We start from the raw sequence: 26,632 nt of genomic DNA, 5'->3' as shown, positions 1-26,632 counted from the left end.
AAAGATTTCTTATTTTATTTATTTTATTATTTTATTTATTTATTTATCTTTTGCTAGGGGTTAAACTCACACATGCTAACAAAAGCTTTATCACTTAGCTACACCCCTTGTCCCCTGCCAAAAAAAATAAATAAATAAATAAATGGCAACCAAATGTCACTTATACCTATTTCTCAAAGTGACATAAAATAAAATAGAAGCTTACTAGGTATCTCAGGGTTTAAATTTGTGACATAAACTCTGAAAAAAAGAATATGGGTAATTGTTTGATTTAACATGGAACTCCAAAATACATAAGCCAATAATTTTTAACAATTGAAGACTTCAGAAATCTTTTTCTAACAATTCCCTATGCCTTCAACTATCCAACTGCTGTTAAACTTTACCTCGCTCTCATCAAGAAAAGTGCAAGTAATAACATTTTTGTCTCAGCAGAAATGCATTATTATGGCCCCTAGAGAGAGCCATCCAGTAGCACTTTTGGTTGAACTCTGAATTCCTTCTATATCTACTACTTGGCTCACAAAACAATTCCTTTATTCCTATTCCAAGGCTGTGAAGATCTGTTAAAAATGTTATAAAACCTGAAACAAGCTGGGTGTGATGGCACGCACACGAACCCCAGCTACTAGGGATGAGAAGCTGGAGAACTGCAAATCTGAAGTCTGGGCACCTTTGTGAGATTCTATCTCAAAATTTAAAAATTTTTGACAAGGGCTCAGGATGTAACTCAGTGGTAAAGCACTTGCCTAGCATGTGCAAGGCCCTTGGCTCAATTCCCAGGAACTACAAAACATTGAAATAAATAAAACAACCGGTTCCACTATAAATATATATACACTTCACTTTAGCAAGCTCTCTGTTGCTGTTCAAAGATCCCCAGAATCATCTCTTAAAATTACAAATGATTAAAAATACAAAAAACCAGGCTTTAATCAATAATACTCTTCAAAAATTTATGTATTTTCTTCATAACTAAGTGGGATTTAACCCAAAAATTCAAGGTTGGTTTGACATGAAAAATCAATCAATGTAATTTACCATATTAATGAACTAAAAATACCCCCACATAATCATTGCAATAGGTACAGAAAAGGTATTTGACAAAACACAATAACCATTCATGATTCAAACACTCGGAACTTAGAAGGGAAACACCTGATAAAGAAAAAGAAATTCAAAATAGAAAGGAAGAAATAAAACTGTCTTTATTCACAGATAGCATGGTGTTAAATACAGAAAATCCTAAGGAATTATGGAGTGGTGCACGCCTATAATCCCAGCTACTCAGAAAGTTAAGGCAGGAGGATAACAAATTCATTGCCAGCCTGGGCAATTTAGCAAATTCCTGCCTCAAAATGAATAATAAAAGGGCCAGGACTGTTGCTCAATGGTAGAGCACTTGCCTAGCATGCATGAGGCTGAATTTCAAGTACCAATAAAAGAAAATCCTAAAAAATCTACAAAAGAGTTACTAGAACTAACGAATGGGTTTTATAAGGTGACAGTCTCCAAAGTCAAAATACAAAAGCCAACTATACATCTACATGCTAGCAAAGGATAACTGGAAATCAAATTTTAAAATACCATCTACAATTTTAAGAGCTCCTAAAACTCGACTGAGGATGTGGCTCAGTGGTAGAGCACTTGCCTGGCATGTGTGAGGCCCTGGGTTTGAACCCCAGCTCCACAAACAAAACAAAAAACTTCTGAAACCAATAAGAAATTACTTTAGTCCCTCCATCCATGTCCACTTGGAACACAGCCTCTGCACAGAAGGTTGCAAGATACAAGGTAATACATAAAAATCAACTGCTTTCCTGTATGTCAGCAATGAAGAACTGGAACTTGAAATTTAAAACACAGGACCATTTACATTAGCACCAAAATATAATACTTAAGTATAAATTCAATAAATATGTATAACATCTACATGTGAAAAACTATAAAACATAAAATAAATTAAAAAACAGCTAATTAATGTACAGATATTCCATGTTCATGAACAGGAAGAATCAATATTGTTAAATGTCAGTAACTCCCAACTTGATGATGTAAAAACTCAATTTAATCTCAGTCAAAATGCAGCAAGTGACTCACTCTGTATTTCAAATTGATTCTAAAATAATATGGAAAGACAAAAGACTCCAAAGAACCAACATAATATTGAAAGAGAAGAATAATTGGAAACTGACCCTATACAACTTCAGTACAGAATGATAGAAGACTGGCAAAAGAACAGAAAAATAGATTAATAGAATGGGACCACCCTGAAATAGAACCATATGAAATGTCAACTAATTCTTACAAAGGAGCAAAGGTAATTCAATGGAGAAAAGCAAAATTCAACAAATAAAGCTGGATATCTACATGCAAAAAATAGAATCTAGACATAAATTTTACACCCATCACAAAATTTAACTCAAAATCCTCAACATGGTAGGACACCTATAGTCCCAGCTACTTGGGAGGCTGAGGCAGGAGGATTGCTTATGCTCAGGACTATGAGGCCAGCCTGAGCAACATAACAAAATGAAGGGCTGGGGATATAATTTAGTGGTAGAGCACTCATCTAGCATGTGCAAAACCCTACATTCCATTCCCAGCATCAAAAAAAAAAGTTTAACTCAAAATGGCTTAAATGCTAAATAACTATAAAAACTATAATACTATAAAATAACTATAAAAACTGTATAATAACTATAAAAACTATAAAACTCTTGGAAGATAATAAAAAAAGAAATTGATGTGACCTTGGTTTTGGCAATGACATTTTAGAAACAACAACAAAAGTATGATCTATGAAAAAAAATTGCTCAAGTGAATTTTAATAGAGTTCTCCTCTGTGAAAGATACTATGTCACCCTCATTTTTCGTATTTTTACAAGAACTCTGAGTCTTTGTGTTTACATCTGTGTGTCCTTTTGCTTCCTATCTTTTTAAAAAAGCTCAATGAGAGAGTCCTTGCCTAGCATGCATGAGGCCCTGAGTTCTATCCCCAGTATCACAAAACAACCACAAAAATAGTTATATATTCAGTAACTGTCTTGTACTTTCCTTAACTTAATAATGTGTCTTGTAGATCATTTCATATTTGTACAGTTTTCTCATTCCCAATTTTATATCTGAATAGCATTCCATAATATATATTGAATATAATTAATTTTAACCAAATTCAAATGGCTTATACTATTTCCAAAATTTTTCTATTATATACAATACTACAAAGATTAATCTTCATTTCTCTAACTTACTAGCAGAGCAACAGAATAAATTCCTAAAATTGGAACGCCTAAGTCATAGGACATGTTAATGTTAAATTAAGGAATACTGAGAAATTACTTCTTGTCAAGGTTAATTTTTGTTCCACTAGCATTTTAGGAAAACGCATTACCTTACACCCTTGACAACAGTGTTTTATCAACTTCTTAATATATACTCACCATCTTACTGAGTACAATATGATACTAGAGTGCAATTTTTTGAAACAATTTTGAGACCAAATCTCATTATACTGCCTACAGTGGCCTTGAACTTGCAATCCTTCTGTCTCAGCCTCCCAAATTGCTGGGTTTTAAGACATGCACCACCAGGCCCAGTCCTGAGCACAATTTTAAATAACATATGTCTTATAAGGTTGAGTACTTTTTCATATGTGTAATAATCCCTAATATTTCCTTTTCTGTGAACCATCTGTTCCTGAGTTTTGCTTCCACTTCACCCTACTGCTTTTTCTGGTGGTGCTGGGGATTGAATCCAGAGCTTAGCTCGTGCTCAGCATAGGCTCCACCCCTGGGTTACAGCCCTGGCACCCTCATTTCTCAGAAGCTGTATTATTGGTTTGATTATTCCTTTTACAACTAAACAATATCTCTCTGCCCCTTTAATGCTTTGAGGTTTGAAGTACGTTTTATTTGATATAAATATCATGGGGCTGGGGAGATAGCTCAGTTGGTAGAGTGCTCGCCTCGCAAGCACAAGGCCCTGGGTTCAATCCCCAGCACCGCAAAAAAAAAAAAAAAAAAAAAAAAAAAAAAAAAATCATGACTCTTGTTCCTAGTATACCTTTGCCCATTTCTTATTTTCAATCTTTCTTAGTTTGAGAATTCTGAATACTTTTTTAATTCCTTCAAAAAATAAAGCTTTTCTGGGTTGTAACTGCATTCTCTTCAGTTTTCATTCCCTTTTCTTCCCATCACAGCACTTTCTCATTGTTTCCACTCGTTCTGCCTCTGCAGAAGGAATCTGATTATTCAGCTATACACCCTCTTCTGAGTGGATGAACTTCTTCTGGGTTATGATTTTAACAGCTGCAGTCACCTACATGGTGGAGAACTGGTAGCCAACATGATATATGTACATTTATTTATTTATTTATTTATACAACACATGGGGCTGAACCCAGGGCCTCCTGCGTGCTAGGAAGAACCCTACTACTAAGCTACACCCTATGTCATGCCACGGCACATCACTGCATTTTATTTCATTTGCATTTGCATTTTGAAAAAGGGTCTCAGGGTCCCATGCTAGCCTTGAGCTTGTGATCTTTCTGCTTCAGCCTCCCAAGTAACTGGGATTAAGGTATAGCACCACACCTGTCAAGATATGCATAGTTTAAATCTTATGTGCAAGCAATGAGTAAGTGAGCAAAATAGAATTTCTGTACTGAGACTATAAAGGAACAAGTGAAGATGTATGGCAGACTTCATCTACCTGCAAGGACATAAGCAACTCATCCTCCCTTCTGCAAGCCTCCTGAGAGGGACTGCCAAGGGACTGCATATAGCTTACAGGAAGTATGCATAGTTTCATTTAAAAATGGCTAAAGGTATAAGCCACCCAATAGCATGTGCCTCTCAGAGAGTCAAGGAATCCCTGATCTTCATTTTAGGTTTTTCTGCTCTTTCAATATTTTTATCTTCTTTTTTTTAATAATGCATATTAACATAATTTCTGGTAAGGATATACAAATATTTGCCTGCTTCTAAACCTTCTACTACTCCTCTGATGGCATATAGACTGTATATAATTAGCTTTGGGTTGATCTTATTTTAGATAATTAAATAACTTTTTTAAAAAACCTTCAACTCTTGGGTTGAGGATGTGGCTCAGTGGTAAAGTGCCCCTGGGTTAAATTCCCAGTTCAAAAAACAAAACAAAACAAAACCTTCAACTCTAATATATGTATTCTAAGACAAAGGGCTCAGACATTTTCCTCATTAAATATCTTAACAATTTGCCAGGTGTGGTGGTACACAACTGGAATCCCAGTGGCTCAGGAGGCTGAGGCAGGAGAATGGAGAGTTTAAATCCAGTCTCAGCAACTTAGAGAGGCCCTAGGCAACTCAGCGAGACCCTGTCTCTAATAAAATATGAAAAAGGGCTGGGGATGTGGCTCAGTGGTTAAATGCCCCTGGGTTCAATCCCTGGTAATGAAAAAAAAAAAAAAAAAAAAAATTCATGCCAAAAAATATTTAAATTAAAAAAAAAACTTATGACAAGTTCTTTCTTTATTCACTTCTCAAAAGTTAAATAAATAAATAGTTTGATAAGATATCTGGGAATGTTGCAACAAAATCAGCTCTTCCAGCTTAATATTTACTACATATAACTGTGTTAATAAGCATCAAACTAGACTCTGGAGACATTTAAAAATAAGGACCCTTCCCTCATACAGCACATAATCTAGTAAAGGAAAAAGGACAATCATATCAAGATTACAATATCATGCAAGGGCAGTAACAAAGTGCATACAGGGTTCAAAGGTAGCACAAAGGAGGCATAGGAACAGGAAAACACTGAGAAATTCATTGTCAACTAGATTTAAAAAATACAAGTCTGGGGCTGGGAAGATAGCTCAGCTGGTAGAGTGCTTGCCTTACAAGCCCAAGGCCCTGAGTTCAATCCCCAGTACCACAAAAAAAAAAAAAAAAAAAAAAAAAATACAAGTCTGGTCAGGGGCTAAAGGAATCAAAGGCAAAAAAAAAAAAGAATATGCATTCAAAGTTCCTTCCTACTTTGGGATAGATACTAAGGAATAGACTTTGAAATGTATCCTAGGGGCACAATGAATAAGGCAAAGTCTCTAACTTCTTGCTGCTCACAATCAGATTCGAGAAACCAACAACCAAACCAGCAATTAAAATACAATGAATGTCATCATCAGCGAGATCATTCCTCCTGGAGGGGGGCAAGAATGGAGGAAGGAGGGACTGTATAGAAGGATAAGAGGGGTGGGAGGGTGGGGGGAGGAAAAAAAATAACAGAATGAATCAAAAACTATTACCCTAGGTAAATGTAAGATTACACAAATGGTATGCCTCTACCTCATGTACAGAGAAACAAGATGTATCCCATTTGTTTACAATAAAAATGAATTTTTTAAAAAATAAATAATTTAGTAAAAAGAAAAAAAAAAAAAAAACAATGAATGTGGTCAGGCATGGTGGCAGCCACTCAGAAGCAAGAGGATTACAAATTCAAGGCTAATCTGAGCAATTTAGGATACTGTCTCGAAATGTTTCAAAAATTTAAAAAAGGGGCTGGAGATGTAGATCAGTGGTAGATATAGATCAGTGGTAGAGTGCTTGCCTAGCATGTACACGAGGCCCTTGTTTAATCCCCACCACCAGAAAATAGGTACAATTTTAAAATTCAATCCAGGCATGGTAGCACAGACCTGTAATTCAGGAGGCTGAGGCAGGAGTATCACCAGTTGGAGACCAAACTCAGCAACTTAGTAAAGTCCTAAGCAACATAGTAAGACCCTGTCTCAAAATTTAAAAAAAAAATAAATAAAAATAAAAATAAAAAATAAAAACTGGGGATGTGGCTCAGGGGTTAAACACCCATAGATTAATTTCTGGTACAAAACACACACACACACACACACACACACACACACACACACACAATATGACACCGGGGCACAGTAGTTTGCACCTGTAATCTAAGCTATTTTGGAGGCTGAGGCCAGAGAATCACTTGAACCCAGGCATCTGAGGTCTGCCTGGGCAACATAATGAGACCCTGTATCAAAAAGAAACACACACACACACACACACACACACACACACAAATACAGTGGGATAAATGCTGTCATAAGGATAAGTACCTATTATTAGAGGTTTATGGGACAAGTAGAAGTAAGACCTAAACTTAAATGTGAGGGACAAGAAGGAACTGGCCAGGAGAAAGGTACATGTATATACATATGTATGGATATCAGGAGTGGCATGAAGAATGGTATCAAGCAGGCACAGCATTCCAAGCACAGTGAAAAGCACACAGAAAACCCAAGAAAAAGAGGAGAGAATGGGGAACTAAAAGCAGTTCAATGGAGCAGCACACAGGTGTACCTGAGGCAAGCCTACAGATAAGAACAGGAGCCACAGCACAAAGATTCAATAAAACTGGAGTCTGCACTTTATCTCTAGAGCAATAAGGACCTTCCTACCTTTCTTCCTCCCTCCCTGTGTGTGGCTACTGGGGATTGAATCCAGGGCCTCCCACATGCTAGGCAAGCAGTCTACCACTGAGTTATACCCCAGTTCAGTAAGTAACCAGAAAACATTTTGTCTTGTTTTTTAACATAAAAATCCTTTAGGAGGGCTGGGGATATAGCTCAGTTGGTACAGTGCTTGCCTTGCAAGCACAATGCCCTGGGTTCAACCCCAATACTACCAAAAAAAAAAAAAATCCTTTAGGACCAAGGTCGGATGTCGTCGCTGAGCCCGCCTCCCTCACACCGAGGTCAGACGACACGCTGAGCCAACCCACCCCCACCCCCCCCCACACACACACACACGGAGGTGAGCATCGATGAGCCTGCCTGCCTGCCCCCCTACTGCTGAGGGACACTGCACTTGACTCCGTGCTGACTCAGCGCACCCTCGCTGGGACTCCCCAGTTTCTTTGGAGGCTGGTGCAGGCATTTTGAATTATTCCTGAGGGCGAGGCCATCATCATCCGAAGGGCAGCTCCCTTCCTGAGACACCTACAGGAGGCTGGAGGCCCTTTGGCAGATACCTCTATTTACTCACTTATATCCTATTACATTCCCCATCCTCTTGTTCACAACTAGAAAAATTATAAATAGTAATTGAGCTGATCCTGTTTATTTTAAAAATGTTAAAGTCTTTATAGGGTTCAGGGCTACATTTTCTTTGTATTGGGTGCTATTGGTATTGAACTCCCCTTCGAAGGAGAGGTGGTGGAAAACTGCAGGGTCATAATAAGCCTGCAGGGGGCAAACTTCAGTATCTCTGATCTTCACTGCTAGAGGGGAATATACAGAAACAATATGAAAAAACAGGGGAAGAAAGTGTCCCTAACAAACCAAGATGCTATTGTGATAGACTCCAATAACAGCATGGCAGTAGAAATGACAGAAAAAGAGTTTAGAATCTGCATGATTAAAATGATCCGTGAAGCAAAAGACGAGATAAGAGAGGAAATGCAGGCAATGCATGACCATTCCAGTAGACGGTTAAAAGAGCAAATGCAAGAAGCAAAAGAACATTTCAATAAAGAGAGATTCTGAAAAAAAAAAAAAAAAAAAAAAAAAAAAACCGAAATACTTGAAATGAAATAAACGAAAAACCAAATTAAAAACTCAATAGAAAGCATCTCCAACAGAATAGACCTCATTGAAGACAGAATCTCAGACAATGAAGACAAAATATTTAACCTTGAAAATAAAGTTGAACAAACGAGATGTTAAGAAGTCATGAATGGACCCTCCAAGAATTATGGGATATAATGAAAAGACCAAATTTAAGAATTATTGGGATTGAGGAAGGCACAGAGATACAAACCAAAGGCATGAACAACATGTTCAATGAAATAATATCAGAAAATTTCCCAAACCTGAAAAATGAAATAGAAAATCAAATACAAGAGGCTTGCAGAACACCAGGTGCACAAAACTACAACAGATCCACACCAAGACACATTATAATGAAAATACCTCACATTCAAAATAAAGACAGGGGCTGGGGAGATAGCTCAGTCGGTAGAGTGCTTGCCTTGCAAGCACAAGGCCCTGGGTTCAATCCCCAGCACCGCAAAAAAAATAAAAAATAAAAAAATAAAGACAAGGATTTTAAAGGCTGCTAGAGAAAAGCATCAGATTACATATAAGGAGAAACCAATATGGATATCAGCAGATTTCTCAGCCCAGACTCTAAAAGCAAGAAGGGCCTAGAACAACATATTTCAAGTTCTGAAAGAACACGAATGCCAACCAAGAATCCTATGCCCAGCAAAACTAACCTTCATATTTGAAGACGAAATAAAATCCTTCCACGATAAGCGAAAGTTAGAAGAATTTACAAATAGAAAGGCTGTGCTACAGAATATTCTCAGCAAAATATTTCATGAGGAGAAAGTGAAAAACAACAATACAAGTCAGCAAAGGGAGGAACTACCCTAAAGGAAAAGCCAATAAAAGGACAAGTGAAAAACCAAAAATAAGCCAAAATGACTGGGAATACAAATCATATCTCAATAATAACCTTGAATGTCAATGGCCTAAATTCAATAATCAAAAGACATAAACTAACAGATTGGATTAAAAACAACCAATAATACGCTGTCTTCAAGAGAATCATCTCATTGAAAAAGACATCCACAGACTAAAGGTGAAAGAATGGGGAAAAACAAACCATGCACATGGACCCAGTAAAAAAGCAGGGGTCTCCATCCTCATATCAGATGAAGTGGACTTCAACCTAAGTTAGTCAGAAGGGATAAAGAAGGACATTTCATACTGCTTAAGGGAAGCATGAAACAGCAAGATATAACAATTTTAAATATTTATGCCCCAAACAATGGAGCATCTATGTATATCAAACAAACCCTTCTCAATTTCAAGAATCAAGTAGACCAAAACACATTAATTAATAGTGGGGGACTTTAACACACCACTCTCACCACTGGATAGATCCTCCAAACAAAAACTGAACAAAGAAACTATAGAACTAAATAATACAATCAATGATATAGACTTAATGGATATTTACAGAGTATTTCATCCATCATTGAGCAAATATACTTTCTTCTCAGCTGCTCATGGATCCTTCTCCAAAATAGACCATATGCTATGCCACAAAAAAGCCACTAGAAAATACAGAAAAATAGAGATTCTACCCTGTATCCTATCAGACCATAATGGAATGCAATTAGAAATGGATGATAAAATAACAAACAAAAACTACTCATATACCTAGAGACTAAATAATATGCTACTGAATGATGCAATGATAACAGAAGACATCAGGGAAGAAATAAAAAAATTCTTAGAAATAAATGAGAACAATGACACAACATATCAAAATCTCTGGAACACTATGAAAGCAGTACTAAGAGGAAAATTCATTGCATTGAGCTCATACATTAAAAAAATAAAAAGGCAACAACTAAATGACCTAACATTACACCTCGAAGCCCTAGAAAAAGAAGAACAGACCAACACCAAAAATAGCAGAAGACAGGAAATAATTAAAATCAGAGATGAAATCAATGAAATTGAAACAAGAGAAACAATTCAAAAAATTGACAAAACAAAAAGTTGGTTCTTGGAAAAAGTTAACAAAATTGATAAACCCCTAGACACACTAACGAAGAGAAGGAGAGAAAAAACTCTAATAGAATTCGAGATGAAAAAGGAAAGATCATGACAGACACCACTGAAATACATAACATAATTAGAAGCTACTTTGAAAATCTATACTCCAACAAAATAGAAAATATCAAAGACATCAACAAATTTTTAGAGACATATGATCCTCTCAAACTGAATCAGGAAGATGTACACAATCTAAACAGATCAATTTCAAGCATGAAATAGAAGAAGACATCAAAAGCCTACCAACTAAGAAAAGCCCAGGACCAAATGGATTCTCAGCCAAATTCTACAAGGCCTTTAAAGAAGTACTGATACCAATACTCCTCAAAGTATTTCAGCAAATACAAAAGGAGGGAACCCTTCCAATTCATTCTATGAAGATAGTATCACTCTGATACCAAAACCAAACAAAGACATATCAAGGAAAGAAAACTTTAGACCAATATCCCTGATGAACATAGATGCAAAAATCCTTAATAAAATACTGGCAAATCGCATACAAAAATATATTAAAAAGATAGTACACCATGATCAAGTGGGGTTTATCCCAGGGATGCAAGGTTGGTTCAACATCCGGAAATCAATAAATGTAATTCACCACGTCAATAGACTTAAAGTTAAGAATCACATGATTATTTCAATTGATTCTGAGAAAGCATTTGATAAAATACAGCACCCCGTCATGCTTAAAACACTAGAAAAAATAGGAATAGTAGGAACATACCTCAACATTGTAAAGGCTATACATGCTATCTATGCTAAGCCCATGCCAACATCATTCCTTTTTTTTTCTTTTTTTTTTTTTTATTGTAAACAAATGGGATACATGTTGTTTCTCTGTTTGTACATGGCGTAAAGGCATACCATTTGTGTAATCATAAATTTACATAGGGTAATGTTGTTTGATTCATTCTGTTATTTTTTTTCCCTTCCCCCCCACCCCTCCCACCCCTCTTTTCCCTCTATACAGTCCTTCCTTCCTCCATTCTTGCCCCCCTCCCTAAACCTAACTCTAACCCTAACACTAACCCCCCAACATCATTCTTAATGGAGAAAAACTGAAAGCATTTCCTCTAAAACCTGGAACAAGACAGGGATGCCCTCTTTCACCACTTCTATTCAACATCATCCTTGAAACACTTGCCAGAGCAATTAGACAGACCAAAGAAATTAAAGCGATACAAATAGGAAAAGAAGAACTAAAGCTGTCACTATTTGCTGATGACATGATCCTATATTTAGAAGATCAAAAAAACTCTACTAGAAAACTTCTAGAACTAATAAATGAATTCAGCAAAGTAGCAGGGATCAATACGCATAAATCTAATGCATTTCTATTCATAAGTGATGAATCCTCTGAAAGAGGAATTAGGAAAACCACTCCATTCACAGTAGCCTAAAGAAATAAAATAAAATACTTTGGACTTAACCTAACAAAAGAGGTGAAAGACCTCTATAATGAAAACTACAGAACACTAAAGAAAGAAATTGAAGAAAACCTTAGAAGATGGAAAGATCTCCCATGTTCTTGGATAGGCAGAATTAACATTGTCAAAATGACCATTCTATCAAAGGCACTATACAGATTCAATGCAATTCCAATTAAAATCCCAAAGACATCCCTCATAGAAATAGAGAAAGCAATCATGAACTTCATCTGGAAGAACAAGAGACCTCGAATAGCCAAAACAATCCTGAATAGAATAGTGAAACAGGAGGTATCACAATACCAGACATTAAACTATACTACAGAGCAATAGTAACAAACACAGAATGGTATTGGCACCAAAACAGACAGGCAGACCAATGGTACAGAATAGAAGACACAGAGACAAAACCACATAAATACAGTTACCTCATACTAGACAAAGGAGCCAAAAACATACAATGGAGAAAAGATAGCCTGTTCAACAAATGGTGCTGGCAAAACTAGAAATCCATATGCAGTAAAATGAAATTAAACCTCTATCTCTCACCCTACACAACTCTCAACTCAAAATGGATCAAAGACATAGGAATTAGACCAGAGACTCTGCACCTAACAGAAGACAAAGTAGGCCCGAATCTTCATCATGTTGGCTTAGGACCAGACTTCCTCAATAAGACTCCCAAAACTCAAGAAATCAAAGCAAGAATCAATAAATGGGATGGACTCAAACTAAAAAGCTTTTTCTCAGCAAAGGATACAATAAAGAAAGTGAAGAGAGAGCCTTCAGAGTGGGAGAAATCTTTTCCACCCGCACTTCAGATACAGCACTTATCTCCAAAATGTATAAAGAACTTACAAAACTTCACACCAAAAATACAAAGAACCCAATCAATAAATGGGCCAAGGAACTGGACAGATACTTTACAGAAGAAGATATACAGGTAATCAACAAATATATGAAAAAATGCTCATCATCCCTAGTAATTAGAGAAATGCAAATTAAAACAACTCTAAGACTTCATCTTACTCCAATTAGAATGGCTATTATCAAGAACACAAACAATAACAGATGTTGGCGTGGATGTGGGGAAAAAGGCACACTTTTACATTCCTGGTGGAGTTGCAAATTGGTGCAGCCACTCTGGAAAGCAGTATGGAGAATCCTAAGAAAACTTGGAATGGACCCATCTTTTGACCCAGTTATCCCACTCCTTGGTTTATACCCAAAGGACCTAAAATCAGTAACATAGACACATCAATGTTCATAGCAGCTCAGTTCACAATAGCTAGATTGTGGAACCAACCTAGATGCCCTTCAACAGATGAATGGATAAAGAAACTCTGGTATATATACCCAATGGAATATTATTCAGTCATAAAGAAGAATAATATTATGGCATTTGCAAATAAATGGATGGAATTAGAGAATATCTTGCTAAGTGAAATAAGCCAAGCCCAAAAAACCAAAGGCCAAATGTTTTCCCTGATAAGTGGAGAATGATATATAATGGGGGTCGGGGGTGGGGAATGAGAAAATAATGGGGGAACTTTAGAATATGTAGAAGGAAATGAGAGGGAGGGGGGTATGAAAAATGGTGGAATGAGACAGACATCATTACCCTATGTACATGTTCACACGAATGGTGTGAATCGACATTATGCACAACCATAGAAATGAAATGATGTACCCCATTTGTGTACAATGAATCAAAATGCAGTCTATAAAAAATTAAAAGCTAAAAATAATAATAAAAAAGAAAAAAACAACAAAAAACAAACAAACAAAAAAAGATCCTTCAGATTTGTGTTTGAGAAAAAGTATGCAGCTATGGTACAGTGAATGAAACAAAGAGAAACAAACCTGGAGGTAAAGAAAACTGCTGCAGAAAACTGGGCAGTGCCTTAGGTGGTGTGACTTAAGGTAGTAGCAGCAGAGTAGAGAAAATAGGTGGGGAGGGCTGAGACTGTTAGGAGCTGGAATCAAGGATCCTAAATGATTTGACTGTGAGTAGAAAGAGAAAGCAGTTCATGAGGGTGACTGGTTTGAGCGAAGGGTGGGAATTTACCAGCATGCATGAAGATAAGGGAAGGGAGACCAGATTTTTGAGAGGGTGAAATATTACTTTAATTTTGGGCAGACTAAAAGAGAAAGAAGTTCGGCTGGGGCTGTAGCTCAGTGGTAGAGTGCTTGCCTAGCATGTGTGATGCACTGGGTTCAATTCTCAGCATCACATATAAATAAAATAAAGGCCCAGTGATAACTAGAAAACTATTAAAAAAAAAGAGAGAGAGAGAGAAGTTGATGATGATAACTGGTTTGGGCAAAGGGTGGCTGGTACTACCATTTGGTAAGATAAAGGAAAAGGGAGAGCAGTCTTGAGAGGGTTAAATAATCACTTTAATTCGGAACAGATTAAGATGCAGGAAAGATTTTAAAATGGAGGTGTTCAATAGGCCACTGGATACACAAAAACTGAAGACAAAGATTTGGGCCGGAGACAGATACGCAAAGTCAGTGACTACTAATGCCATGAGAACAGAGGGCAGTGCCCAGGGAGAACGTGAAAGGTGAGGCGAAAAGCTAAGACAGAACCCACGAACACTAACATTCAGAGGGAAGGAGAGTGAAGTGTGAGGGAAGAGCCAAAAAGGAAGGTGAAGGCACCGTAACAAGAGGAAGCGCAGACCGCAGGCCTCCACCAGGAGCCAGCCACGGGCGGTACTGCCCGCTTTCCAAGCACCGTTTAATCCTGACACACCCTGCCAGCAACGTGCTTCTATTTACATCATTTCAGGTGGGGAAATTCTGGTTTAGAGACATCAGCTTGCTCAAGGTCACACTCTGGTTGTGAAACAGGAAGCAGAACTGCGTTTGCATCCCAGTCTTCCCAAGCCCCGCCCTCCTGACAGACTGAGAAGTGTGGTACCTCAGTCACCAGCAAACACCGCTCCTCGGCGTGAGCTCAGCAAGCGTGGCCATCCGGTTTCCAGTAGCATTCTCCCACTCCAGTAAAAAGAATTCAGACTAGGGAAGAGAAAGACCCGAGGACTGGACAGCAGCTACACGAGGTGAGCATCCCTGCGGAGCTGGGGACTGAGCCAGAGCCTTGTGTTTGCGAGGCAAGCACTCCACCCACTGAGCATACCCCAGCCCACGGCGAGCATCTTGTAGTGTCAAGAAATAAGGATGTGCTCAAAACCAAACAGAAAGCACAATGGTTAGGATATGACCAGGGGGCACAGAAACCAGCTGAAAGGCCTCCTGATGGCTACAGCTCAAACAGCTGGAGCTATAAAATAAAAGTAGTATAGACTGTAATGCAGAGAATAAATAGCCATGAATCCACGCAAATACAAATAAATGACGGGGGAAGGAAGGGAGGAAGGGAAGAGAGAAAGGAGGCAAATTTAGGGTGCTTCAGAGTGTCAACTTCCGTGGGTTGACCTGCATTCCCGCAGACACGCCCCACCCCGGGGGCAGGCATAACCGCGCTCCTCCCCTCCTGCTCCACAAGACCCCTGAGTTCCCAAGACTGGCGGGGAAAGGCGCGGCCGAGAAAAGTAACTTCAGATGGCAAGTCTGGGGCTGCTGCAGCTCAGTGGCAGAGCGCCTGCCTGCCACGTGTGAGGCCCTGGGCAGGTCCCTAAGCCTCAGCACCACATAAAAATAAATAAATAAAATAAAGGTCTCTGTCCATCTACAACTAAAAATACTGAAGGGAAAAAAAAAAAAAAAAACCAGTGGAGAAGCCTGACGGACACTATTTCAGCCAGGTGATCAAAGTTCACATTACCAATGATAAATCACGTTGACAGAAGGTACCCTTGACATGCTATGAAAATGGCACTGTATTTTGTGGTCTTTAAAAACAAATAAACAAGCTGGCATGCTAGCACACATCGGTAATCACAGCAACTCAGGAGACTGAGGCAGGAGGGTCACAAGTTCAAAGCCAGCCTCGGCAACTTAGTAAGACCTTGTCTCAAAATAAAATAGAAAAAGGGTCGGGGATGTGGCTCAGTGGGTAGTCCCTGGGTTCAAATCCCCATACCACACACACACACACACACACACACACACACACAAAAGACAAGTCAAATCATGAGAAAAATCCCAATTAAGGGATATTATACCAAGGACCTGACCAGTACATCGCAAAATTATCAAGTTATCAAAAACATGGAAAGTTTGAGAAACTATCACAGAAAAAGAAGCCTAAGAACATGCCAACCTCATAAAATATGATGCTGTGTGTACATTACTGGATCAGAAAAATGAGGTTAGCTAAAAATTAAGGAAATCTGAATTAAGTATGAAATTAAAATATGTATTCATATTGTCTCATTAACTGTAAAAACTGGACCATACTAATATGAGACATTACCATTAATAGAGAAGAAAAATGAACAATCTATGGAAAGTCTCTGTACTATCTTTGTAATTTTCTATAAACTTAAAACTGTTTGGAAGTTAAAAGTTAAAGAAAAAGGAAGATGTTAACTGGTCAAATGCTGTTTGTTTTTTTTTTTAAAGACAACAACTAAAAGCAGTTTCAGTGGATTAATGGAGTCAAAAGTCAGGTTCTATGAGACAGGAGTGAGCAAGAGGTAAGAAGGGGATTGTAAGGGGGCAGCCCTGCCAAGAACTCTGCGTATGAGGGGAAGTGAAAGAATCAGAACTGGAAGTAGACACCGAGTTGAAGTACTTTATTTTTTAAATCAAGGTAAAAATCACATAAGAAAAAAATCACCTTTTAAAGTGGTTTTTAGTCTATTTACAAATTTATATAACCATCAACAGTATCTAATTCCAGAACATCAATATCACCTCAAATGAAATGGTAAACCAAAGAAGACTTCAATAAATGAAATGTGTTCAGGAACAGAAAGACATGGCAATGTTAAGAAGTCAATAAAAGTAGAAACCAACAAACTGAATGCAATCTCCACCAATACTAAGACTTCCATTCCACTCCTGTGAAATTGCTAGTGGCACTAAATAGCCCAAACAATCTTGAAAAAGAAAAGTAAAGTTGGAGAACTCATACTCCTGACTTAGAAACGTACCCAAACTCGAGTATTATAAAAACATGATAGTACTGACAAGTAGACATAAAGACTGATAAAACAGAGTACACCTCAGAAAGAAGCCCTCACAAATGCTCTACCACCAGCTACTTCTTCAGCCATCCTTACCTGGAGACAGGGTGTCAGTAAGTTGCCTACGCTGCCCTCAAACTTGCAATTCTCCTGCCTCAGCATCCCTAGTACCTGGGATTATAGGTATGAGTCACAGAACTCAACTAATCAAAAACCTCTTCAGTCAGTTTTTTTCACTGCTGTGACCAAAAGATCTGACAAGAACAAGTAGAGGAGCATAAGTTTATTTGGGGGCTCACAGTTTCAGATGTCTATGCCCACAGAAGGCCAGCTCCATTCCTTGGGGCCTGAGGTGAGGCAGAATATCATGGTGGAAGAAAGCAGCTCAAGTCATGATCGGGAAGCAGAAAAAGAGCTCCACTCAACAAGCACTATCTATCTATCTATCTATCTATCTATCTATCTATCATCTCAAAGGCATGCCCCCAGGAACCCACATCCTCCAGCCATACCCTACTTACCTACAATTACCAAACAGTTAATCCCCATCAGGGGATTAATAAACTCTTGTAACAATCATTTCACCTCTAAACTTTCTTGCATTGCCTCACACATGAGCTTTTGAGGGATACCTCACACTTAAACCACAACACCCCCCCTTTTATAGTACTGGGAATTGAACCCAGGAGTGCTCTACCACTGAGAAATATCCCCAGCCCTTTTTATTTTTATTTTAATACAGGATCTTGCTAAGTTACACAGGCTAGCCTAGGAGTTGCTCTAGAAAATTAAACACAAGGAGAGGAGAAAGGGAACCCCCAATTCATAGCATATTGACCAAAAGCACAAATCACAACCTGGGCATACAACTGGCAACTGAAGTAGGAAAGTCTGATGGATCCGAGCACTTAACCTGCAGGATCTGATCTGTCTCAGGTAGATAACATCAGGATTACTATATTTTTGTTGTTGTTGTTAGTAGGGAGAAATCCCACACATATTAGTGACCTTCTGTGTTGAATGGTGTGAGAGAGTAGGGTCAACACTCTGAATTTTGCTATCCTTAATAAAGTGATACAGGAGCTGGGGATGTAGCTCAGTGGTAGAGCACTTGCCTATCATATGAGACCCCAGTACCACAAAAATAAGTAAATAGTGATTCTATTAAAAACAGAACCCTGGCAGTTAAAAAGTGAAGGTGATCCTGAAGAAAGGGGCTATGAATGTCAGAAGTTACAACACTGGCAGTTAAAAAAGTGAAGGTGATAGTGAAGAAAGGGGCTATGAATGTCAAAAGTTACTACTTACTGGGCTCCATGGTGCACTCCAGTATCACAGTGGCTCAGAGGGTTGAGGCAGGAGGATCACAAGTTCAAAGCCAGCCTCAGATTTTAGCTGGGTCCTAAGCAACTTAGTGAGATCCTCTCTCTCAAAATTAAAAATTAAAAAATAGGACTAAGGATCTCAGGATGTGGCTCAGTGGTTAAATGCCCCTAGGTTCAATCCCCAGTATCAAAAAAAAAAAAAAAAAGTCACTACTAAATCCAGAAGGAAAAGTACAAATGCAAAAATAAGGGGCAGAAGGGAGGGGAAAGAAATAACAAACGGGAACAATATTAAACAGTAGACCAGGTGACTGACTGAATTAGCACAGCCTCATTAAAAAATGAGGAAAGTACAAAGATCTAGATCTAATACATAAAACTAAAATAATAATTTTCTTCCATTGTATTTTTCTGTGCAGCATATTTTTACTTATTTTTATTGGTTCTTTTTAGTTATACATGACAGTAAATTCATTTTGATATAATTATACACACATGGAATATATCTTATTCATATTAGACACACCATGGTGAGATCCACAGTGTTATATTCATATATGTACACAGGAAAGTTATGTCAAATTCATTCCATTGTCTTTCTTTTTCCTATCCCCTTTCCCCTTGGTCCCTTTGGTCTAATCCATAAAACTTCTATTCTTCCCCTCCTGCCCATCCCTTTATTGTAGATTAGCTCTCACATACTAAAGTAAACATTCAACCTTTGGTTTGGGGGATTGCTTATTTTACTTAGCATGATGGTGTCCAGATCCATCCATTTACTGGCAAATGCCACAGTCTTTCTTCTTAATGGCTTCTTAATGGCTGAGTAATACTTCCTTGTGAATACATACCACATTTTCTCCATCCCTTCATCTGCTGAAGGACATCTAGGTTGGTTCTACAGCTTAGCTATTGTGAATTGAACTGCTATGAACGTTGACATGGCTGCATCGCTGTAGTATGCTGATCTTAAGTCCTTTGCATACATACTGAGGAGTGGGATAACTGGGTCAAACGGTGGTTCCAGTCCTAGTTTTTTGAGGAATCTCCATACTCTAGTCTTTTTACATGGTTTTAATCATATTATATTTGTTCTCAATATTTTCAAGTATGAGAAATATTTTGTGACCATTTTAAAAACTACACAGAGCGTAACATAGTAAATCATAATTGCAGAATGTTGATTAAAGAAAATACAGTCAACACTTCGATTTGTATTCTACTTTATAAACTACAAAATAATACTTCAATTTCTATTTTATTTTACTACTTGCAACCTCATCTACATAAATAGGTAAGAGTCTTTGCAATAAATCTAAGATCCAAGATTGAAAACCACTGTCCTACCATTTATAAATTTCCATATTTTGTTTTTCTTTTTTCTCTCTGAGTGTGTATGTGTGTATGTATGTATGTGTGTATGTGAGAGAGTGTGGTACTGGGAACTGAACCCAGGGGTACTCCCTACCACTGAGCTACATCCCAGCCCTTTTTGTTTTTTATTTTGAGACAGAGGCTCACCAACTCACCCAGGCTGGCCGTGAATTTAGGATCCTTCTGCTTCAGCCTCCTGAGTAGCTGCGGTTACAAGTGGGTGCCACCGCACTCTGCTGTACTTTGTTTTCACCTTGTCTTACACTTTAAACGTTTTCCTTTCATTATTACAAGGTAGGTCTAAACAGTTTTTCCCATTTACTCATTTCCCCATTGACACTTAGTTATCCATTTTTATTTGATAAGTGATGTCATAGTAAATATTCTTTGAATTACTTTCTGGATCTACTTCTGTTATGGTCATTTAGCTCATACTGGACCAACTCTATTATAATAACAACTGGAAATTCTAGATACAATAGTTTATTATTAGTTGCACTGACTTAAAGAACTAGAAGACAGAATTTGGGACAAACACATTTGCTGAAAAATGGGGAGAAGGAAATGGAAGGAGAGACCCAGATAAGTGAAGCCCCAAATTCTATGTATAAAGTTCCCAAATTTTTTTACTGACATCTGAACCATACATGCTTGGGGCAGACTTCAAGCAGATGTAAGATGAAAATATTTCAAAAACTAAATTAAGACCTGAGTTGCTATCCACCACAAGGGTAACATTTCAGATTCCAAAAAAGTACCCACTAAAACAAACAAACAAACAAAAAAACACTCTTTAACACTCTTCAGAAAAAAAATAAATCCAGAATCTTTACAACACATTGACAATGTCCAGAATATATCCAAAAATATTTGACAAGGAAGAAACAGGAAAATATGACCCATTTTCCAGGATAAAGAGAATCATTAATTCAACATTGAGATTATGCACATATTGCTACCAGCAGAGAAAGATTTTAAAGCAGCTATTTTAACTGTGTTTAGGATGTAGGTAAAATGCTCTCTGGAGGAAATTAAAAGGTAGGAATTCTCAGTAGAAAAGTAGAAACTACAAAGAACTAAACAGAAATTATAGAACTTGGAAAAAACATCATCAGATACGATTAACCGCAAGATGGTGATAGAAAAAAAAATAAGTTAAAGATTCATAAAAAATTGTTAAATGAGAAGAACACAGAGGGATAAAAGCAGGATTGGGGATAGGTAAGCCTAATTTTGCCATTTTGCAATGGCAAAAGATCTAAATATACATATAATCAGGGTCCCAGAAGGAGAGGAGGGGCAGGCACAAAAAAATCCATTAGTTACAACAGACAAAAATTCCTCAGCCAGGCATGGTGGCACACGCCTGTAATCCCAGGAGCTGGGGAGGCTGAGGCAGGAGGATCGTTGGGTTAGAGCCAGCCTCAGCAAAAGTGAGGTGCTAAGCAACTCAGTGAGACCCTGCCTCCAAATAAAATACAAAATCAGGTTGGGGATGTGGCTCAGGGGTGGAGAGCCCCTGAGTTCCATCCCCAGAACCACCCCCCCAAAAAATGATTTCATAATACTTAAGTTCTCAAAATAATCCTAACATTATTAAATTAGACACTGATACTAAAATAGATTTTTATAACCTTCTCCCCACATTACATCTCCCATTTTAGATAGAACCTTTTGAGGAAGCTGATGTCTTTGCATTGCAATGGAATACACTTTGTTCCTATTTTTTATAACAGAAAATTTCAAATAAATAAAGGAAAAAAAGAAAAGAAAAGAAACCCGACATAGCCGTCACCCGGTTTAAACAATTAGTTTATAGACAACACTTCATTATCTATAATGCCACCCACTTTATCAGTCCTCCATGGGTTATTTTGATGGAAATGCTAGACAACATACCATTCCATTCATAAATATTTTTAGCATGTATCTCTACATACTAAAAGATACTATCAAAAGATACACACTGAAAGATACTGCTGATTTCTCTACACGTTTGTTCGTGTGGGAAGCCATCCATGAAAAGCAGAATCAGGCTTGGCTGAGCCATGGGACACTGAAGTCTGACTTCCAGGAACTGGCTATCATGAGACTGTTCAGAGAGCCTGGGGTACATGACTTCTGTGCAGAGTGGCTCACCGCCTGAGAAAATGCTAATTCTATTGGGAGGACCCGCTAGAGCAAATGGCTCCCTTAACTTCACCCCATCCTGTTCCTCACAGAAGCTCCTCCTGGACCCCCTTTACCTGTACTACTATAAATAAAGGGAAGTTGGGCTCCAAACATGTTAGAAGCCAGATCTTAGCATGGCTCAATCCGTCACATCCCTTTGATTTAAAAAGATAGTTGTCTCCTGTGTTTATTTTATTAAATAAGTTTCTTAGTGATTAATCTATAGCCAGCACATTCCTCCAACAGAAACCCTTTCCCTCACCCACACTGGATGTGGCAGAACCCCTACAAGTTCTTATACGGGGGGATCAGACTTCTGATATAAGCATCCCCCAGTAAGCCATGTATTAGTAGTGGGAATATACGAATATGTTTTTATATGTAAATATGAATGTGGGTGTGTATATAATAGAAAAAAGCATGTTATAATTTTTCCCTACATACTTCCCTGTAAGTTATAGTCCAAAGGACTCTCAAACAAGAAAGAGGAAAACAGTAGTCTGAATAGCTTCAATTGTAGTAAGGTCACTGATCAAGAATCTGAGTTCTCTAAGGAAAGCAATGGAGAAAATTCACACACAAGAACCCTCTACTTCTCAGAGTAATTTTCATAAAACATAGGTTATGTGGTATGTAACTACACATCAATATTATATAATCATTATAAAGTATTTCTTATAGCTGCATATTTTACAAAACAAATGCAATAAAACTAAATTCAAATAATTTTTTTACTTGGCAGTCTTACCTTTTGTTGGACTGAGATTCTGATCTATAAATCCTCTTAGTTCTGTATTTGTGGAAGACAAACCAACCTGAATAAAACAGTTTAAAAAAAATTAAAAATAGGATAATAAGCTCTTTTATACCTTCCACCAGAAATCCGTATCAAATATTCTATATAGCTATGTGAAAATAAATTAATTATATCAACTATAGGAGGCATTTATTTATTTATTTATTTATTGGGTGGTACTGGGGATTGAACCGAAGGGCTCACACATGCTAGGTAAGTGTTCTACCACTGAGCTACATCTCCAGCCCTATTTATTCTGATACAGGGTCTTGCTAAGCTGTTAAGGCTGTCCTCAAACTTATAATCCTCCTGCCTTAGTCTCCCAAATAGCTGGGATTATAGGTGTGAGCCACTTTGCCCAGTAGGAATATATTATGAAAAAGAAAATTTGGTCATAGTTCTTGAAATGGGGAAAATATGAAATGTCCAAATTAAAATTTAAATTAATGAAGTATTAGACTAAGGGAATAGCTCGATAATAGAGAAATTATCAAGGATGTGTGAGGTCCTTGGTTCAATCCCCAGGAAAGCAAAAAATAACAATAATAATAATAATAATGAAATATTACTCGTGAACAAATCCTTACTCTCAATTTTACAAATAATTTGTTGTTTTTTTGGTACTGGGGATTGAACCCAGAGGTAGAAGGACGGAGGGAAGGAAAGAAGGAAGAGAGGGAGAGAAGGAAATGGAAAAGGAAAGGGAAAGGGAAAGGGAAAGGAGGGAGGGAAAGGGAAAGGGGGAGGAAGAGAAAGAAAGAGGAAAGAAAAAGGAAGGAAGGAAGGAAGGAAGGAAGGAAGGAAGGAAGGAAGGAAGGAAGGAAGGAAGGAAGGAGAGAGAGAGAAAGGAAAGAAACAAACTAAAATTTGTAGGATTAAAAAAATATACCAATACTTACCAATTCAGGTTCTTGTAAAGATTAAATGAGATAATCCATATAAAGTATACAGCACAGTGCTTGGCACACACTGCTCAATCCATGTTAATATACATTACTAATTAGTACTATACTTCAGTGACTATCTATAGCAAGCATGTTTATAAATTCATCTTTAATAACATTTCATTTAATGTAATGTCCATAGGGCTACTTGACATCACAGCTAAATATGGCAGTATTATCAAAAAATAATTTTTAAAATTTGTTATAGGATCTAAAGGAGGAGAATCTTTAATTTTGAAAACTTGGCACAAAGTAAACTACAATAAATGGTTTTATTACTAGTATGTTACTGTTTTTCATACTGAAGCTTTGTAATCTCATAACATTGCAAATATGTTGTTTGGTATCTTGACCATTCTTTTAAGGTACTACTAAACCAAAAGCATATTTTAATAGCTTTACTGATTTATCATTGACATAAAAACTGTATATATTTAAGTTATGTCACTTCATGTTTTGATACAAGTCTATACCATGAAATGACCACCACAGTCAAACTAATTGATAAATCTTATCACCTCTACATGGTGTGTGTGTGTTTTCAGAAGATCTATCTTTGGACTAGGCTTTCTAACTCAGTGGTAGAGCAAGCGCAAAGCCCTGAGTTCAATCCCCAGCACTGCAAACAAACAAAAACTTACTCTCATAGCAAATTGAAAGTATAAAATGAAGTATTTTTAACTATCCTCACAATGTGTTACATAAAATCCAGTTACCTGAAAAGATTTTAAAGCACACAAAGCTTTAAAACTTTACCTCCATACATTTGTCCTATTTTTTAAAAACATCAGTTTTATATATCTTCTTCATAGGCACTCATTTGATAGTTGCAATTTGATACTATTTAAGAGCTAATTAATTCATTATTTGTAGTTCAAATGCTCTAACAGCTGTTTCTTTTCACCTAGAGGTATATTATCAGAAATATTTCTACATATCAATCATAACAGACAGTGATTCTGATAAAATAGATGTTAGATAAATGGTACCTAATATCACCAAATTTTTATGACAGCAGCATAGACTAAGACATCTAGAAAATAGCTTCTTAATTCTATGCAGACAACGGTACAGATACTACTTTCTTATAAGTACTCAGCAGAAGTAAAATCAATCCTTTGCAATGAAATTTGTAATAAATTAATCCCAGCAATTCGAGAGGCTGAAGCAGGAGGATTACAAGTTAGAGGCCAGTCCTCGCAACTTACCAAGACCTTCAGCAACTCAGGAACCCTATCACGAAGTAAAAAATAAAAATGGGGATGGGGATGTAGCTCAGTGGTAAAGGACCCCAGGGTTCACTTCCCAGTACCAAAAACAAACCAAAACAAAATTGCTCACAAATACTAATGTTATACATTCAATTTGTTGAACACCTATTGAGTGCACTACGTCAATTCCAATAAGCCCTCTTGTATAAATTCTTCTAGGAAGAGAAAAAGGTAAAATTTTTGTCTGTATTCTAATTTTAAAAGAAACTAATGAATACTAACAGACTTTAATGTATTCAATGCATGGGCTGAAGTTGCAGCTCAGTGGTGGAGCACTTGCCTAGCATGTGTGAGGCACTGGGTTTGATCCTCAGCACTATAAATAAATAAATGAATAAATAAATAAATAAATAAGTGCATTGTGTCCATCTACAACTAAAATATATATACATACACATATATATGTATATATATATATATTCATTCCATTCTTAATACAATGTGATCATTTACTACATTATGATAACTTCAAAAGGTTCAGTTTATACCTTTCTGTTATTTTATGACAATAACGGCAAAAAAACCTCAACTAAAACCACACATTCTCAGCAGAGAGTTCACAGTTACTGGGTTACTGTTATGCTTAAACACCTGCTCTTCACAACCGACTTCTGCATAGTGCAGTAGCAAGACGATTTCATAAACTATTTAAGCAGTTGTACACCTGCACCTTAATAACCAAATTATATTCTAAAAATTTAGATAAAGATCACCTAAGTCAATATTATATGCTAATTTTGGTATCACAAATGGAGACTTGTCTACAGCTAACGCTTATATAAATACTACCAAAACCTGTTCAATAAAAACTTCAAAATATCTATTTATTTTTGCTTTCATAAATTGTAGTTTAAAGACTCAAAGAAGGGCTGGGGAGAGAGCTCAGTTGGTAGAGTGCTTACCTTCAAGCACAAGGCCCTGCGTTCGATCCCCAGTACCAAAAGAAAAAAAAAAAAAAAGACTCAAAGAAAGTACATTTGAAAGTAGAAAAAGTTGGTTAGGAGAGGCTTTTAAAAAATATTATTCTTTCCCCTTTCTACCTACTTAAAAAGAGCTGTATTTCATTGAGCAATAGAAAAGAGTGAACTCATATCTCAGGGCACATATTTTGCCTAGTCAGGTCCTGAGAAAAGCCTTCATCTTAGTATTCCTTTAAAATTTTTAAATAAACGTATGTACATTTAATGTATATAACATGATTTTATAAGCTACATACAGTAAAATGATTACTAAAATAGAGCAGTGTCTGGGTGTCCCAATGCTGTGTTGCGCACTGTACATAGTCACTAAACACTGAATAAAAACACCCCAGTCCAATTTGTAAGAATAAAAACATTCCCCAATAACGTTATAACTTCATAGGTAAAACCAAGTATTTCTGATTGACATAACAAAAGTGAAAGAAAACAGGATTCAGAGTGAAATGATCTGTGCTCAGAGGTAAGCTCTACCTATCACAAGCAAGACGGTTTTACTGTCACTACAAAATGGGGATAATACATACATGCAAGACAGAGTCAAAGAGCTCCTCTGATTGAATTAAATAACTGTGTGAATGTTTTATTAAAGACAAAGTAATATTTAAGTATAAGCT

General features: G+C 37.1%; 1 protein-coding gene across 7 annotated transcripts in view; it reads right to left on the bottom strand.

The window, feature by feature from the left end:
* Window positions 1–26,632, bottom strand: part of Tfdp2 (transcription factor Dp-2) — a 166,649-nt gene that overhangs the window by 102,206 nt on the left and 37,811 nt on the right. For 6 of the 7 annotated variants that reach the window (XM_047563946.1, XM_047563944.1, XM_047563947.1 and 3 more), the window contains one exon: window positions 22,776–22,842. The exons of the other annotated variant lie outside the window; for it this stretch is intronic. In XM_047563946.1, the coding sequence (XP_047419902.1) occupies window positions 22,776–22,842 (67 nt within the window). Of the gene's footprint in view, window positions 1–22,775; window positions 22,843–26,632 lie in introns of those variants that run through there. 7 annotated transcript variants of the gene reach the window in all.

The sequence above is a fragment of the Sciurus carolinensis genome, chromosome 9 (assembly GCF_902686445.1).
Source record: "Sciurus carolinensis chromosome 9, mSciCar1.2, whole genome shotgun sequence".
NCBI lineage: Eukaryota > Metazoa > Chordata > Mammalia > Rodentia > Sciuridae > Sciurus > Sciurus carolinensis.
This window is presented reverse-complemented; position numbering and strand designations above follow the sequence as displayed.